This window comes from Phodopus roborovskii, unplaced genomic scaffold (genome assembly GCF_943737965.1).
Source record: "Phodopus roborovskii unplaced genomic scaffold, PHOROB, whole genome shotgun sequence".
Taxonomy (NCBI): domain Eukaryota; kingdom Metazoa; phylum Chordata; class Mammalia; order Rodentia; family Cricetidae; genus Phodopus; species Phodopus roborovskii.
In genome coordinates this window covers 1,573,924-1,590,152 of record NW_026126567.1, presented here as the reverse complement: position 1 = coordinate 1,590,152, position 16,229 = coordinate 1,573,924, and the positions used below count along the sequence as shown (strand labels likewise).

The 16,229-nt window shown below is 52.1% G+C and overlaps 1 protein-coding gene across 1 annotated transcript in view; it reads right to left on the bottom strand.

Annotated features, from left to right (window-relative positions):
• Ago2 (argonaute RISC catalytic component 2) overlaps positions 1 to 15,083 on the bottom strand; it is a 67,776-nt gene extending 52,693 nt beyond the window's left edge. The window contains exon 1 of the mRNA XM_051202697.1: positions 14,915 to 15,083. Within this exon, the coding sequence (XP_051058654.1) occupies positions 14,915 to 14,936 (22 nt within the window). The 5' untranslated portion in view covers positions 14,937 to 15,083. The remainder of the gene's footprint in view (positions 1 to 14,914) is intronic.
• Positions 15,084 to 16,229: the final 1,146 nt, after the last annotated feature.

Genomic DNA, 16,229 nt, shown 5'->3' with positions numbered 1-16,229 from the left:
TGACAGCAGTGACAGTCATAAATAGGGTATTTAGAGCTCATGGAATTAAATTTGTCAAGTCCAGAACTCAGGAAGCTATGTTCCAAATGGCTGATTAAAAAGACTTAGAAATCACACTTGGCGACAGGACTCTGCAGACGTACAACTGCTTTCCCATCTATACCGTAGCCAGCTTAAGAAACCATCATGGAGCTGGAGAGAGAGATGGCTTGCTTATCAGTAAAGAGAGCTTGAGTCTCTTTCTTGCAGAGGGCCTGATTTCAGTTCCCAGCACCCGTATCTGGAGGTTGGCAGCTGTAACTCCAACTGTAAGTCCAGCTTCAGGGAATTGACAGTGTTCCCACACACGGCACATACAGTCACAAAGATGGATACACGCTAATGAGAATAAAAATAAATCTTAAAGAGAGAGAGAAGAATCATCATGGAAGCAGGGCCTCTCAGACGTAGGGAGGCTGAGGCGTGAACACCAACAGTTCCAGGGTCTAATGAGACTCTTCTCAGGTGCCTATAACTCCCGCCTCAAAAAGAAACCAACACACCGAGGAGGGAAGAGGTGAGGCGGGCAGGGCAAGATGGAAACAACTGCTAAAGACTGAGTATCCCTCATCCAACTGGCTTGATGAACTCAAGAGCGAGCACAGGAGCCTGCACATGCTCACACACTGAGAGGGAAGGGTTGGGAGGGGCGGGGCTGGAATGGGGAGGGGCAGGGCAAGATAGAAATTGCTAAAGCTTGAGTACCCCTTATGCCACTGGCCTGGGAGTGCTTCTAACTTCCAAACGTCTGTGGCTATCTATGTAAGGAGCCATCTTGGGGATGGGACCCAAGTCTGTGCAGCCTAAGCCACATTCAATACTTCCTGCTCAGACGAATCTTGCCTGCGCCCTATTACAAGGTGCAATTCTCTCCCCTGGCATCTGAGGTCTGCACTGAAAGCTGCAGGTTCTGTCTCCATATCAGCAATAGATCGTCGGCAGTCTGCAAAGGCACAGTCTGTGTGAGGTAGGCTGTGTCCTTCTTTCCATGTGTCCTGAGAATGAATGCCAACCCCAGCCCTCTCTAGAGTCAGACCTTAAGAGAGGTCACTGTCCCTCGCCCCCCAAAAAGAAAAGCTACACCATAACTCATGCATTACATGTTTCTTTAGAAAAACTACATTGGTGGTGCACACCTTTAATCCCAGCACTCAGGAGCAGAGAGGCAGGCGGATCTCTGTGAGTTTGAGACAAGCCTGGTCTACAAGAGCTAGTTCCAAGGGCAGCCTCCAAAGCCACAAAGAAACCCTGTCTCAAAAAAAGAAAAACTGTCTTTATATTAGTACATAAATGACATGCTGAGACCTCTTAAATATATCCTTTTTCCATTGTTTTGGGGGTTTTGTTTTGTTGTTTTTGAGACAGGGTTTCGTTTCATTAAGATTTCAAGCTTGAGATCTTAAGCTCTTCCTGCCTCAGCCTCCCAAGATCATGGACATGTGTTTCCACACACACTATGAGGTGCTGGGGACTCTATAAACTTAGCTATACACCTGACCATTCTAAAACCACGCCAACACAAGCACTGAATGAATGACATAATGCCCCAGAAGAAAGCCCTGTGCTGTACGTGGTCTTCTCCACTCTTCCCTCAAGGCACCAAGGCTCCAGGCCAGGTGTGGGATGCACACCTTACAAGAGGCAGAGGCAGAGGACCTCTGAGTTGGAGGCCAGCCAGGGAGATATGATGAGACCTTTATCTCAAAATGGCACAACCAACCAGCAAGGGTCCCACAGCAGCAACTCTGAGAGGAAACAAATGCCCATCTCACGGAGCCCAGACCTAGCCAGTGGGTACCAGTCAGTTTGTCTCCTGTCCCGACAACCAGGTCCACTCAGACCCTGATGACTCAAAGCAAAGCCCACATCACCCAGTGGTACACTGCACCAGGGCCCCTGGGTGAACCTCCACCTGTTGCTGAAGGTCACCTGAGCTGTCAGCAAGTCCCACAGCCACTTGCTGTCCTCAGCCTGAGCCAGCTATCTTCTGTGGAAGCCAACCCAGGACTGGGGGCAGGGACTGTGGCCCACATGGCATCTGTGCCAACGCTGGATTTTCAAAACCCCAAATCTTAGGGCCTAGGCACATGTCGTGTCCTTGGTTTTTGAAGTTTGGCAAACTGCTGTGTCCTCCATGGTTATCTGGTTATTTCAGTTTAAACAGCTATTTATTGAGTGCTTAGCTCAAGAGACAGTAAACATTGTTCACTTCAAAATACATAAAATTACACCGGGGAAAGTCGCTGAACAAACAGGGGTGCCTCTGCCCTCAAAATGGGCAAACAGCACTCTCCACCTGGCAGCCAGGCTTGAAGGTTAAAGGACAGGTTTATCATGCTCCTCACCAGGCTCAGGACCTGCAAAGCAGGGCAGGGGGGCAGGGCTGTAGCCACCATTCACACCCACTGCTTTTCTTCTCTTTGGCGTGGGGGATTTAGTTTAATTTTGTAAAACAAAGCAGGCTGGGGGGGCTGGAGACAGAGAGATGGCTCAGAGGTTAGGAGCACAGCCGCTCTCTTCCTAAGTTCAATTCCCAGCAACCACATGATGGCTCACAGCCATCTGTAATGAGATCTGGTGCCCTCTTCTAGCATGCAGGGATGCATGCAGGCAGAACACTGTATACATAATAAATAAATACGTTTTTAAAAAAAAAAAAAAAAACAGGCTGGGTGCAAAGCTCAGTAGTAGAGCACTTGCCCGGCTTATGTGAGACTAGACACACAGAAACACAAATCCTGGGGGGACACTGGCACCCTCTGGCTCTAGCTCTGTAGAGCCCCAAGGCCAGAAACACAAGAGGACTAAATGCAAATGACCCAAAGGGCCACCATCCTACCACCATCCTACCACCTACAAGTCAGAAATGGTCCACAGTGACCACAGAAGCAGGGCCAGGGTCCCCAAACACGGGCTTCAAGCATGGCTCCTGACAGAAAGGCAGGAAAACGACTGAGCACCAGGAGTTTTCACCTTTCACAAGACAACATGCTGGTGAGCTTGACGGCAGCAGCGGCAATAAACTCACAGGATCCAGGCCAAGAAAAACCAGTTCTTACCGCACTTATGGGGGCACAGACACACCACCACTGAGTCAACTCAAGTCAGCATTTAGAATTCAAAATAGCAACACTAAAAAAATAGTAATAATTGGCCTTTAATCCCAGCACTTGGAAGGCAGAGGCAGGCGGATCTCTGTGAGTTCCAGGCCAGCCTGGTCTACATAGTAAGTCCCAGGACAGCTAGGGCTATACAGTAAGATTGTTTAAAAATAAATAAATTAATTAATAAAAAATCCATTTTCACTGGGTGGTGGTGGCGCATGCCTTTAATCCCAGCATTCGGGAGGCAGAGGCAGGCGGATCCCTGTAAGTTCAGGCCAGCCTGGTCTACAAGGTAAGTTCCAGGACAGGCTACAAAGCTAAAGAAACCCTGTCTTGTAGAACAAAACAACAAAAAATTTGCTCTTTAATAGTGACCCTGGAGGTCCTAGCCTAGTTCCCAACATGGGTCCAGTGCTGTAGGCCCTGACCTAAGTTAACACACGAATAAAGAGGTCCAGTGTGGTCCTCTCCCCTGCAGGAGTCCTTGGCTTTTAAACTAGGCCGGCCCTCCTGTATGTATATCTGGAGTGCTCTCCACACAGCTAAGAGAAACCACGTCTGCTCCTGAGTGCCGGCCTCTGTAGAGTTCACTCTGCTGTCTCCTCTGTGGCTTAGTTCAGAAGACAACTCTCACAATGTCTGACCAAATGCCTAAAACTCATGCCTGTTCCCTTGTAAAGAGGAGGTTTAGGGAGACTTGGTCCTTCTGGCTGGTAATCCCTCATCTGCAATTTTTTGAGGTTTTCCAGGACTCAGCAGGTTCTTAGAGTCACCCTTACCTCCAGTACCCCACAGCCCAGTGGACCATTTCCTAACCAGCACCCAGACCACACTGGCACTCCTCAAGGGAGCCATGGCACCCCTTCCCACTCTAAGGTCCAAATCACAGTTAAGAAACTGCCCCACAAAGGACCCTGTGAAGCCATGCACGCTTGCTCCATACAACAGTATGACCACCAAATAAGACCCACGATAAACACAATGGTAAGAACAGTTGGTCCATGATTCCATTTGACAACTGCATTTACTAAATGCCACAGAACAAAGCACAATGCGTTGTGCTGGTTATTCTGGCCGTAAGGAATTTCATATGATGCACACCAACTCCTTATAATAACAGTAACAACGTGATTATCCCCACTGTACAGACAAGGAAGAAACCCAGGGAGCTGAGCACTAAGCACAGCAGGAGTGAGCCTCAGACACCACCATTTCCCCAGACCCACTCAAGTCCAGGACGGCATCGCCCCAACATCACCGTGAACGCATCCCACCTGGAAGGTGCAGATGGATCTTATCATGAGTGTTTGTGCCCAAGTGCCCTGTGTTTTCAGGGAGTAATCTGCCTCCGTGTGTACAGACCTCCCAAGTCCTTCAGTAGTAGCTGTGCTAAGTCACACTCCAGGCAGGTCACACAGCATCACTATTGATATGCGAGAGCCTGTAAAGAAGGTGATCCCAACACAGGGGCAGAGCAAAGAAGGGCACTAGAGAGTACTGTACACCAGACACCATCATACTTCTGCAGATCCCAGGAAAAGGACCCCTGTGATGCTTGGGGAGACGGAGCACCAGGAAGGGAGGATTCACGGAGCTCCCCTGCCTATGACGTGCTCCCATCTGACCCAAGTGCCGCCAGCACCAGCTTACTTCATCTCCCAGGTTCTCTGAAATGGGGCACATACGCCTTGGTCATGAAGAACAGAGAAAAAGAAAATTGAAGGCAGTGTGGTTGTGGTGTCAGTACACGCTCAGGAAACCAAGTGCCATCTCTTAAGATAATGCTGCCTGCTGCCAGGCCTCATCAAGGCCACACAGAGACCAGAGGAGCACAGGCCAAGCTGTGCAATGGCATGTGGCCATCCCTGGCCTCAAGCTACTGTTGCAAAGTTGCCAACTACAGTTTGGGCACAAACGTGGTGGCAACTGATACTCTGAGGGCAACTCCAAGGTGGACTGCCCAAGTCAGGGCTCTCAGCCTCCTCACTGCCCAGATTCCAACGAGTAGCCACGTCATTCTTCAACTACAGACTATTTGCCTGCCAGCCTTTACGAGACAGGAGGCATACAGGACAATGGCCATGGCACAGCTAAATATATCAAGCACAGACCAGTGACAGCTGGAGGGAGGACAGAACAGAAGAGTCACCAAGGCTGGTTCAGGTGGCGAGCCATGAGCCATGAAAGCATCTAGAACCGTGTCAGCCCCGATGGGACAAAGAAAGATGAAAGACTAAGGAGTCAAGTGCACCATAAGGCCAGAGAAGGGAGAGCTGGACACAGGGCAGGCTGAGAGCAAGAGGTGTCAGAGGACACACTCGGCTACAAGAGTTTGTGTGCACACAACTGAATGAGAAGCCAGGCACCTCACCTGCTGACTAGCTCCACCAAAGCATGGGGAGGCTGGAGTCAACCCCAAACTCCTGGCTTCTATCACTAATACAGAAGGATGAGTGTGTGTGAGTGTATCAACAGGGTTTTCTGGCTATGTCCACCAAGGGACACACCCACACCTGCCTATGGCTTCTAACCTCATTCCACTTAAGAAACGGGCTCAGGCAGAAGAACAGCCAAAGGCCAGAAGACCATGCACCCATGCACTTTATGGCATCCATAGCTGGTCCCACCACTGGTCCTGTGTGGGCTGCAACACAGGTGCTGACATGACTCTCAACTCCTCTGAAAGGTTGTAGTAAGAACAAAGGATGCTTGTGGATGCAGGGTGGGGTCAGGAGGGGCTGGTCCATTCCTGAAGCAGGACATCAGGGATAGACAGACAGGCTTTAGATTCTCTCTACTTTTCTATATATTAGAATTACTTCCCATAACTTAAAGCCCCTTACCACAATTTTCCACGTTTATAAACAAGATAACCAGTCTCTGCTCACACAGCAGCCTCCCAGCCCTGCTGCAAGCACACACCCTGGCCCTGCTCCCCATCATTCTGGATGGAGTGGACCAGGCCCAAAGCCACCTTTGCTCTGCCCAGCCTCTCTCTGGCTCTCACAGTCCCCTCCTCAGCCATATTTCATCCACTCTGTGTGGGAGCGACCCTTGGTTCCCATTTGTGCCCCTGGCTTTCAGCTGGCAGCTGACACTCAGACCCCAGGACTGAGCAGGATCCTGGACTCTCAAGAGTTCCGCCATTCTCTCAGTGCCTAGGCTGCAAACACTACAATGTGTTCCAATGAGATAAGTGGACTTAGCTCCTCAGGAACCACTGCACGTAGACTTCACAATTTCCCATCAGTTTGATGGCTAATAAAATACGACAGAAAAGTATTACCAAAGAGCTTCACTTTCTAAACCTGGCCTAGTGGTTCTGTAACCTCGAGGCTCAGGAATCTTTGCTACATATCAAGTTCAAGGCCATCTCCAGACATGCTCCTGCCTCAACTCCCCTCCCCACTTAAAAAACAAAACAAAAACACTTCACTTTCTAAAACTCTGAAATGCCAGTGTGCCTGGGAAGGTGCACAGTGGGAACAGAGGCAGTGCAGAAACCAGGTCCTCAGAAACTTAGTTCTCCGGCAAACCAACTCCCACACAAGACAGTGGTGAAAACATAAGGCACACAAAGACCTAGACACAAATGTTGGGAGTAGCAGTCACCACAGCTGGAAGGACCGAAGGACCTCAGAGACACAAATGCAAGTGATGATACATCCATCAGGTAGATCATGTGATAGTAACAAGAAATTGAAAGCTGGCAGTGGTGAAGAACACCTCTAATCCCAGTATTCAGGAGGCAGACAGAGACAGGTGAGGCTAGCCTGGTCTACACAGTGAGTTCTAGGACAGCCAGGGCTACAGAGAGAAATACTGTATGTGGGGGGGGGGGGGAGGACACGCACCGACAAACAAAACAAAAATCTTCTTGTGGACAGACTGCTAAGCAAAATGCCCAGAACACAAAAGGCCATGCATTGCATGGTTCTATTCATAGGAAATACCCAAATAGGCATCAATAGCATCTCCATTAGTCATTGGCTTCTGAGTCCGGTGGGCAGCCATGACACTGGTATTGACTTCACTAAAGACTGGAGATGCTATGGGCAAATGTGTGTGTGTCAAGGCCAGGCAGAGGACCAGAGGAAAGTGTCAAGTGTCTGCTGTCACCTTACTCCCCTGGGGCAGTGCCTCTCCCCCTCTGAACCTGTTTTATCCAGCCAGTCTGGAAGTGATCGCGTCCCCCTTCATTCTCCTGCCTCTCCACACCGCTGTTGTTCAAGGATCCAAACTTCACTGCCCACACCCTTACAGTAACTGCTTTGAACCAAGCCAGATCTTTGACTGCTTGTCTTTAATTTTTTAAAGATTTATATTATTTTTAATTATGTGTGTGTGCACCTGTGGATGCAGACAATCCGATCTGGATACAGGCAACGTAGGTGCTTTCTCTCCAGCCCCTTAAACGGTTACATTTATGTCATGTAAAATTGGCTGTTTTTTTAAAGGCTGACATTTTGAAAGAACTTCCCTGCTCTGAAACACCAATCATTTTTCTTCTCCCGCCTGTTGACAAAGCAGACCCTCGTAGACTAGATAATGAGAACAATACACACTGCAGAGCCCTGCTGGATCCGTCGGTGGGTGCAGGCCAGGAAGAAATATGCCAGTGGGAGCCCCAGAGGCCAGGGCTGGAGTGGCAGGAAATGAGCCACCTGGAACAGACAGCAGCACCTAAGGTCTGCTCACATGAAGAATGACTTGGCAAGATGTTTTGTTTTGTGTTTTGGTTTTGGTTTTTTTGAGACAGGGTTTCTCTGTGGCTTTGGAGGCTGTCCTGGAACTAGCTCTTGTAGACCAGGCTAGTCTCTTATAGATCCATCTGCCTCTGCCTCCTGAGTGCTGGGATTAAAGGTGTGCACCACCAACACCCGGCTAAGGATGACACCCGGCTAAGGATGACTTAAAATTCTTAACACTTGCCATTCTGCAACATGAACTTGAACATATGTCAATAAAAATACACAAAAATAAAAAAAACCCACATTTCAAATGAGTGTTCCTGGGAGTGATATTTGGTACCTCGGTGAGTGTATGAGGGTTGTGTCTTGCACCCCTAGGGGCCCAGCATCACAACTCCACCCTCCCTGTGGCAGATGATGATAAAGTGTCCTGGCACTCTCTTGAGAAGCCAGGCCCAGGGCTCGGTCCCCTGTGATCGCTACTCCTTGCCACCCCAGGCAACCAGGATCCTCTACGGAGGGTGACCCAACAGAATGAAATTCAAATCCCTCCAGAGGCAAACCTGGTTCTGCTCTTGTCTTGGCTTGACACCAAGCACACACATGCAACACTCCTCAGCATCTGTCCTGCTTACCTCAGCCTGCCATGACATCCAATTCTTTTCACTGTGTTCAACATCGGAGTTTCATCCTTAGGAATAGGTGACCACACAAGACACAGGAAACCCAGACTCTCCCCGCCAGAGGACTCCCAGACCCCCGTGGAAACCAGATGCTCATTCATTCCCCATTCTCCCTAGGACACCAGCTACCTCCCTGGTCAGCCTCACAGAAGCTGTGTAGCTGATCCTAAGCCTTGTGGTACCAAGTGCATAAAAATGCAGGGCACAGTTGCCATGGCATTTCAGGAACTCCTTAACAATCCCTGTACCCCAACTCAAGGATGGAGCACACAAGTAGCAGTTGTAGCACCCAGCATGGCAGTCCTGGATTACACTTGTAAGCTTTTTTTTAGAAAAGACGGCCAGGTAAGCAGACAGACAAGAAGCAAGTTTCCTGCTTAAGTTTACTGTGTGGAAGGCTTCGGAAAGTCTTCTGGCAACGTGGCATTTCCTAGGCCGTGCCAATGCAAAGACAGCTCTCTCAGGCCCATGGAAGCCAGGTCTCTGGTCCAGCCCCACTCCGCCTGACACAGCGCCTCCCCGGAGGCCCTACTGGTAGCCCCTGGGAGCCCCACACCCCTTGGAACAGCAATTACCTGTGGCATCTTCTAGGCCTTCTGGGTACAGGTGGGGGAGAGGCCTGCAGGTGATCTGGCTTTCCTTCAGGCCCATCCAATTCAGGGCTGGAGCTTCATACACTTCACCTGGCTCCTGCACCCATCTCCAGCACTCACCACAGCTTCAAACTGCTCCCTTCAGCACCCAAACCTTAAATAGCCCTGAAACACAGTGACATCTGGGCTCTCTTCCTGCTATGGCCATGAAATGATTTACTCAATGTTTCTTACCAGTGGTTGTCAGGATAAAAGTACAGCCAGACCCAATGCCTGTCTAGCTGGATCATTCACACCCAAACTTCATGAAGTACACAGATCAGTTGTCTCCATTCAACCCTGCAGTGGTCTGAATGAAAAATACCCCTAGTTTTGGGCATTTGGACAGTTGATCCCTAGTTGGCTTAGGAGGTGTGGCCTTGGAGGAAGTACATCACAAGAGGCGTGCTTTGAAGGCTTAAAGACTCTGCAATTTCCATTTTGCTGTGCTTTGTGCTTGTAGATGTCCAAAAAATGTGAGCTCTCGGCTTCCTGCTCCTGCTGCCATGATGGACTCTGACCCCCCCCCCCCCCCCCGGAACCATCAGTGCCAAATAAACTTCCTTCTATAAGTCTCCTCCATCATGGTGTTTTATCACAACAAAAGAAAAAAAAATATCTAATACAACCCACAACCCATCACCATCTTCTCCTGGGTAAAAGAAGCTGGGAGAGCTGACAGGGTGGTCCCCATTGCTAGCCCTGGGCCCAGCTCCTGCACACACACACACACACACACACACACACACACACACACACACACACACACACGTATTTCTCCAGAATGAGCTTGTTCACCTGGTACCACAAAGATTTGGAAGTACTTCCTGCCCAGGTCTCTTTCTCCTCAGCCCACTCAACCCCACAGGTGTTGGCTTGGTCATCATCTCCAAGGCCCCAAATCCTCTCTGTAAACTACTGGCACCATCCAGCCACCTAGTCCCCAAGGCAACTCCTCACTCCCGAGCTGCCCTGGCCTCATGCTCTCCAGTGAGCCATTCAAGATGCTTCCTGGGACTCAGCTAACTTCAAGTAAGCTCCTTGGGAGTCAGGAGTAGGGACAAGGGACCAGTAGCACCTGTGCAGACACACTGCAAACACAGGAGGTGGATACTTAATGCCCTTTGCATCTCCCTAAGAGTCCACTCGGTCCTAACCATGTCTAAGTACCTGACTGGACCTTGTATCTGTGTTGGCATATGGGACAGAGCCCACCACTTGCAATGGAAGGCAGTGGAAGTCTAACTTTGCAGGCTGATCTTGACCCTGGCTCTAATGGGCCCTGTCTGGCTGCCCTGGGTAACCAATCATCCTACCAGAATGTTCTCAAGATGACACATACACATGGCTCCCCTTCAGCCTGTGCCACACAAGAAAGAAAAACATTCCAGGTCACAAGGTCCAGAGGGTGTGAGCAACCTGGAAAATATCTCGCATGCTCCAGACAGGGAAACTGAGACCCACACAGATGTCAAACTCCCCACACACGCCTAGGATAGGTCTCAAGAAGATGACCATGTTCATCTGTGCACTGTTCCTTCTGATAGTAAGGGAAGACTAAGAATGGAGTTCCCGGATGCTGGTCCAGTGTCCAAGAGCCAGAGGCACTGTGTTCTTGGCAGACAGCGGAGGGCCTGGCCGCCTCTCACACACCCGGTGGGCCCCCTGCTTGGGGCTGCAGCAGCACACTTTAGTACGGCAGTCTCAGGGACACCACATGTGTACCTTCAGGCAGCATGAGGACTCCAGATGCACGGTGAAAAGCGAGTGTACACTCAACCCTGTTGCTCCCGAGCCCCAGGCTTGACTTAGGTATGGCCCACCAGGTCTGCCCGATGTCCAAATACCTCACGTGACTGGAGAAAGCTCCCAGATCAGATTAGATGATGAACCCTGCACAGCTCTACTGAAAAACTGATAGAAGGGCACAGTTGTTTGGTCTTAGAGAGGAAAAAAGAAAAAACCAGTATAAATAGGGATTTCAGGTTCTTCAGCTCTAGAGGAGAAAGTGGGAAATTAGTTGTAGCTTGATGCCATTTCACCACAAGAGATTCACTTTAACCAGCCAGAGAGGAAAGAAAGGCACAGGCGCCCGCCAGCCTGGGGCTGCAGCATGCACAGGATCGTTGGAGCAGATAATAAAGGGAAAGGGTGCAGGAGGGCAGATCAGGACTCCTCACACCACACCGGAGCCCAAAACTGGGGAGGGAAACCCACCTTGGGGTAGGCTCTGTGATAGGAGCTACAAAGGCCATCCTGATTTTAAATGAGATGAATCACCTGAGCTAAAAGAAGGCCACAGAGAAACAGGCCCCAGCTGTAACTATGAATGTAACTATGACTTGTGCAAAAACACGCGCACGATGAGGAAGTCAGAATGGACAGGAGCAGGTGGGTCTCCTTCAGGCAGGAGGACTCTGAAGGCCAGGCACATAGTTTTAAGTACTGATCCAAGGGAGGCTGCCAGGGAGATGCCTACCTGCAGATTTAAGACCTTCAGTATCAATAAGTTGAAAATGCAGACAGAATGGGTAGAGGCCTAGTTTTCAAGGCTTTGGTAAAACCATGTGATGGCAAACGTCTGGGGATCTCCCACAAGGGAGAATGAGTTCAAAGCCAGCCTGGGAACATAAGACCACATTTCAAAGCACAAAATACAACCAACAAAGATTAAGATGACAGAAACCCAAATTTACATGCTCTTCCATGACTCCATATTCTAATATCACCTGTAGGGTCCGGAGAGATGGCTCGGCAGTTAAGCGTACTTGCTGCTCTTGCAGGACCCAGGTTCAGTTCCCAGCACCCACATTCACAAATGTCTGTGACTCCAGTTTCCTGATGCCCTCTTCTGGCCTCTGGGGCCACCAGACATGCATGTGGTACACATATATGCATGTAGATAAACACTAATACATATAAATAAAAACATGTTTCTGAAGCCAAGAGACATGGTAACACCTGGTATAACAATGTCATGGGCTGTGTTCATATGTACCTGCACCAGCTCTTCATGGTGACATAAGCTGTGATCTCATGACTCTGGGCACAGAAGCAGGAGCATGAGTTGGGGGGGGGGGTAATCCCTGTGTTCTATACACACAAGCATGTCAGGGTGACCTGGCAGGCCTGGAATCTGCTTTAGGATGTTAGTGGTGAAGAGGCAGCTGGTAAACCACCGCCCAAACAAACACTGACCACTGCAGGAGGAGGAGGAATGGACAGGCACAAACCAAATCTTCAGACACCCTGATTTCATGTTGTAAAATTACTTCACAGTAGAAACTTTTTAAAAATCCTGTTACATTTCCTACAATAACAATTCATAAAGTTAAAGAAAAGAAACATTTTTATCATACTGGCAGCCTAGTCTCTTGAACTATAAAGAATAAACCCAAAGGTGTTGACAGAGAAACTCAGTTACAAAATGTTGCTTCTTAAGAATATGTAAGTCAAAGCTTTTACAAGCACCCCCTTATTTAAATTACTCCACAGGCTGGGGGGTTCAGCGCTCCCCCTGGGGCACACAGCCCACCAAGCTGCAGTGGTGCCCTTGGACACACTGGGGGTTGGGGAGAATCCGGGGAGCTCAGAAACCCCAATCCTGATTGGCAACTCTACACCCAGTTTTCACCGTCACAGAGGTTATTTTGTAGCAAACCCTCCTGGGCAATAAAAGAAAGCAGAAGCTCAGCTACAGTTTAAAAACCTTAGGTGGGAGACCCCCACCTACAACCCACTATGATAGGAAGTTTCGGGTTGGGTAGAGTATTTACATACCCTAAACCACTGACCCTTCAGGAAGGCGGGGAGGGGGAGGGAAAGAGACAACCCCAACCTGTCAAGTTCTGAACCTTGCCCCTCCCCCCCAAGCTACCAGCTTCACAAGTGTAACAAGTTTGTAAAAAGGCGGATAAGAACTCACTGTGAATTCTATTTTTAAAGTTAATTTACTAAGTATTTACTTCCCATCAAGCTGGGGAGATGCAAATCTCTTTGTAACATTTCTAGAATTCAGATCCAATGCCCTTCCATCTTCCTAAATTTGGAAATACAGTTGCGTCTCATTGAAGAAATTTTATGGGGGGGGGGAGGGGGGAGTTCCTTTTAAGCAAAATTAAAAGCGGTGATGTGTACACTAAAATGGAGCTGCACTCCAGCCTCGCAATTACAGCACACTGGCCCACCTGGGTCTTGGGTTCCTTCCCAGCCTGCCATTAGCCAAGAATTATCCTACAGGCATCTCTTTTCTCGCCCAAGGTTTTCTGGTTAGAGGGGACGGTCTCTCCCTCAGGCCACGATGCAGAGGCTCACGCAGCAGCAGCCATCTTCAAAGCTGCCAGTGACCAAAACGAACCGGTTGATCCAGAGGGCTACCACATTCTTTTCTCAAAGGCAACCTCCCCCCACCCCCTTGCAGAACACACAGTAGGTTCTTATTTCCACCCTATCTGGGAATCCACTGGTCTAATCCACACCAAACAGAACAATTCCAACGGTGGGTCAAGGTCAAAGATACTGGGAGCAGCCACTTCCCTACGAGTGTTCAAACAGGTTGCCCTAATGCGGGCTGGCTCCCGGATGTTACAGAGCTCTTAACCTCTCTGAGCTTCTACTACTGCCCGTCTTCAGAATGGAGACCCACTGTGACAACGCGAAAACAGCAAAATGCAAAACAGAGGAAAGCCCGGTGCCGTTCCCAAGGAAGTCACTAGAAACTGACACCATGGAAAAACCGTGCCCAGCACTGAGCTGGAGGGTTCCCACACTCTGGCAGGAGGCTGCCCCGGCTACTTCCAAGGCAGCCTCCAGACCCCAACGTCTGCCCCCGGGACCCGGCCACCACCCCAGGCGGCAAGGTGAAACGGGTGAACAAATTGCTGCAAGCCCTATAATGCATTTAGAAGTTGGTCAGTTGGGCATTCGAGGAGCCAGCCCTATGACTTCAGGAAGGGAGGCGCACTAGGCTCCAGGCAGGTACCACTGGAGACTCGACAAGACCTGGGAGGCTTCCAGAGCCCACAGTGGGGAAAGTGTGGGGAGGCCCCGAGGCGAACCACTAGGTCAGGTGGGCCTCAGGGAGGGCCCGCGGGCGCCAAGTACAGCCTGGCGGACAAAGGGGGGCAGGCTGAGCCCGAGCAAGCGGCGGGGCAGCCGGGAAAAGGAGCCACGTGCCCGGCGGGAGAAGGCGAAAAATCCTCCTAACACTTGACTGCTAGCTCAGCCCCGCGACTGAACCGCCCGCCACTCTGCTCGGGAAGCGGGGTGGGAAAACGCGTTCGCGTTTTTTAAGTTTTCTGGAACTTTTCCAGGGAAACGGGCACGCTGGTGGGACGCAGTGCCACGGCGGCCACCCGCTCCGCGAGGAAATCGCAGGGCGATCAGCACTTGAATGGGGAGGGCGGCTGCCCGGCGTGGAACTGCGCCCGAGCGGCCGACGATCGCGGTCCTGGGGCCCCGGGGTTCGGTTCCCGAGCCGCCCAGCTCCCCGCCCCAGGGCCGCCGCGCTGGGCCCCGCTGCTGTGCGCTCGGGGCGGGCGGGAGGAGCGCTGCGGGAGGACGGAGACCCGCCGCAGGCCGGGCCTGGGCCCCCACACGCGTCCCGGCCGCGCCGCTCCGGCGCGCTGGGCCTCCCCGCCCCGAGCGAGGCCCTGCCCGGCCGCCCCGAGGCCACGCCGCGGCCCCGCAGGCCCGGGCACCCCCGCCCGCCCGCCCCCCGCCAACCGCCGCGGCGCGAGCGCCGGGCCCCCGCCGCGCGGACTCACCGGGGCCGGCTCCCGAGTACATGGTGGCGCCGCCGAGGGCCGCGGCCGAGGGCCGGCCGCGCGCTCCACGGGCCCCGACGCCGCGAGCAGCCGCCGGCCGCTCGATCCGCCCCGGCGCGGTCGCCTCGCAGAACAGGTTTACCCGACGCGGCCGGGGCGGCGGGCGGAGGCGGCGGGAGCGGAGGGGGAGGGGAGCGGGAGGAGGGAGGGGAGGAGGAGGGGCGAGAGGGACGACGAGGGAGGGGACGGCGGGGAGGAGGGCGGGGGCGGGAGGAGGGCGGGGAGGAGGGGGGAGGCGCGCGCACGCGGGGCAGCTGGGTGGGGGGCGGCGGCGGCCCCCTCGGGTGGTCGCCCCGAGTGCGGGACCCCGGGCGCGACCTGCGCTTCGCGGCCGAGACCTGGAGCGCGGCCAGCCCCGCACTGCGCCCCGAGTCCGGGCCCTCCCTCCCGCGCCGAGCGTCCAGGCGCGGACCGCGTCCCGCCGAGCACCCGCCCCTGCACCTCGGCCTGGCTCTTTAAGTTATTAACGAAAACGGCGACGGGAAGCTGGCTCCCCACCCAGAGCTTGAACTTGGACGCGGCCGGGCCCTGGTGCGCGTGACCACACCGCCACCTCCCGGCGCGGCTCGACAACCTAGATAATCCTTAATAAAGCGCCATCCAAGGAAGCACAATTCCATCAGCTGTCAGGGAGGAGAGCTAGCTGTGTCGCCCCCATTCCAGCGGTCAGGGCCCACAAGTTTTGCTCTGAGGCAACCCCGGACCAGGATGCTCTTTTCTCCTCCACTTGTTGCTGGCACGTGCTCCTGGTCCTGTCCAACTGTCTCCAGAGCCCTTTCTGGTCAGCTCCAGCATGCCTGCTCTTCTTCAGAGCCCATGCTGGGGGCCCAGACCGAACACCAACAGGGTCCTCCTACGGGGACCCCAGCATCGTAGTTCGTTCTTTGCCCTGTACGGTGCTTATAGTAGGGCCTAGGAGCAAGAAAAGCAGCTCTCCTTCCAATACACATGGAGAGGAGGAGGAAATCAGGAGGTGATGCAGGGCTGCTGCCAGCTGCTCAGAAGGCAGAGAGGCAGGGGAAGAGCGAGCTTAAATCAGTCTAGGACACATGAAAGAAAGACATGGTTCTAGGACAGGCTCCAAAGTTAACACAGAGAAACCCTGTCTCGAAAAGCCAAAAAGAAGAAAGAAACCATTCTCCCTCCATGTGATTGACACAAACAGGTGATCATATTGGCCCTGTAGTTACCACTACAGGGAGATGGAGACAGGGTTTCCTGATCTCGGGAGAGATTGTTGCTCTACTGCCTGTGC